This window comes from Perkinsus marinus (assembly GCF_000006405.1).
Source record: "Perkinsus marinus ATCC 50983 genomic scaffold scf_1104296970224, whole genome shotgun sequence".
Taxonomy (NCBI): Eukaryota; Perkinsozoa; order Perkinsida; family Perkinsidae; genus Perkinsus; species Perkinsus marinus.
This window is the reverse complement of record NW_003202555.1, coordinates 1-1,130: the sequence shown is the minus strand read 5'-3', so window position 1 is coordinate 1,130 and position 1,130 is coordinate 1. Positions and strand designations below refer to the sequence as shown.

The 1,130-nt window shown below is 50.2% G+C and overlaps 1 protein-coding gene across 1 annotated transcript; it reads right to left on the bottom strand.

Moving 5' to 3' along the window:
• Window positions 1–739: 739 nt before the first annotated feature.
• Pmar_PMAR004679 (hypothetical protein) lies at window positions 740–952 on the bottom strand (the record flags this gene model as incomplete). The annotated part of the gene is made up of 2 exons (XM_002767685.1): window positions 740–823; window positions 869–952. 2 exons carry the CDS (start codon window positions 950–952, stop codon window positions 740–742), a joined length of 168 nt encoding a protein of 55 aa, XP_002767731.1.
• Window positions 953–1,130: the final 178 nt, after the last annotated feature.

The window sequence follows — 1,130 nt, the reverse complement described above, 5'->3', positions numbered from 1 at the left end:
GGGTAGTCTCTCGAGTGATATCCTATAAATTACCGAAGTTATGGTATCAGATATGAATCTAAAGCTATCTCCAAGTCATACTATAACAACCAGTGAAACCGATCAAATCATGACAAAAGTATGTTCACCTTTCTCAGGGAATATAACGGTATGGAAACGCACCCTTTTCGAGTTATGTAGTCACTTCGTGTATATAACCGGCGTTTCACCCGATCTCGGCTTCGTGTCATACCTCTCGTGCTTTGCCTGTGTTGTCAAGTCCCATCAGGAAACCCCCAACTGGCAAACGCATCGTACGTAAATTGTGCAATACGAAACCTACAGTAGCGGCGGGGAGGCGCTTCGTGTTCACCAGTCTACGCCTCCATCAACGAAGGCGGCCTCGTTCTGCAACCCCGACAGTTCCAATTTACCAACGTGCTCCTCATCAACTTTGGTCATTAGCATTGCCTTCACTTCTCGCCCACAAGCTTGACACTTTGACGGCTTCTCTCGACACTCGAGGATGGTCTGCTACCTTGCATAGGAGGCCCTCGCGTATGGCATTTACTTTACATTGTGGTAGAGCCATGCGAACTGTGGGGTGACGTCCCAACAGGAGACTGACAACGACGGGTGAGGGAGACAACTGGCCTGAACAGAGAGCTCAAGGCATGGAGGGTTTGAAATTTTCAATGAATTGTCACAATAGTAATAGTGAATGATAACAGTCTGAGAGAACAGTCCCATCAAGATCGGCTCAGGATCCAGCACAACCCCGCAACGGTAAGGCCAACCCCAGGGCCTTGGCTGCAACAATGACGTCCTCGAGGGTCACCCGTTGCTAAGATCCAACCTAGCAACCAAACTATGACGGTGGGACTCCTACCTCTCCAGAGAGAGCCTCCTTCTCTCCTCCTGCCAGAGCTCGCATTAAATCGTCCTCCTCGGCGGCATCCACCTCTGATACCATCTAAACCAGAAGCATAACGACAATGGACATCAAGAAGACCTGACCTCGCTGTCGTGATCAGCTATAGTTGCCTCCCTTCGTTTTCTACTGCTGGCCAAAGCCTCACTGGCCAGCTTAGCCGACAACGCCTCAGCCTCGAAAGATATCCTCCTTAGGGCCTCCTTGGATAAGGGCACTG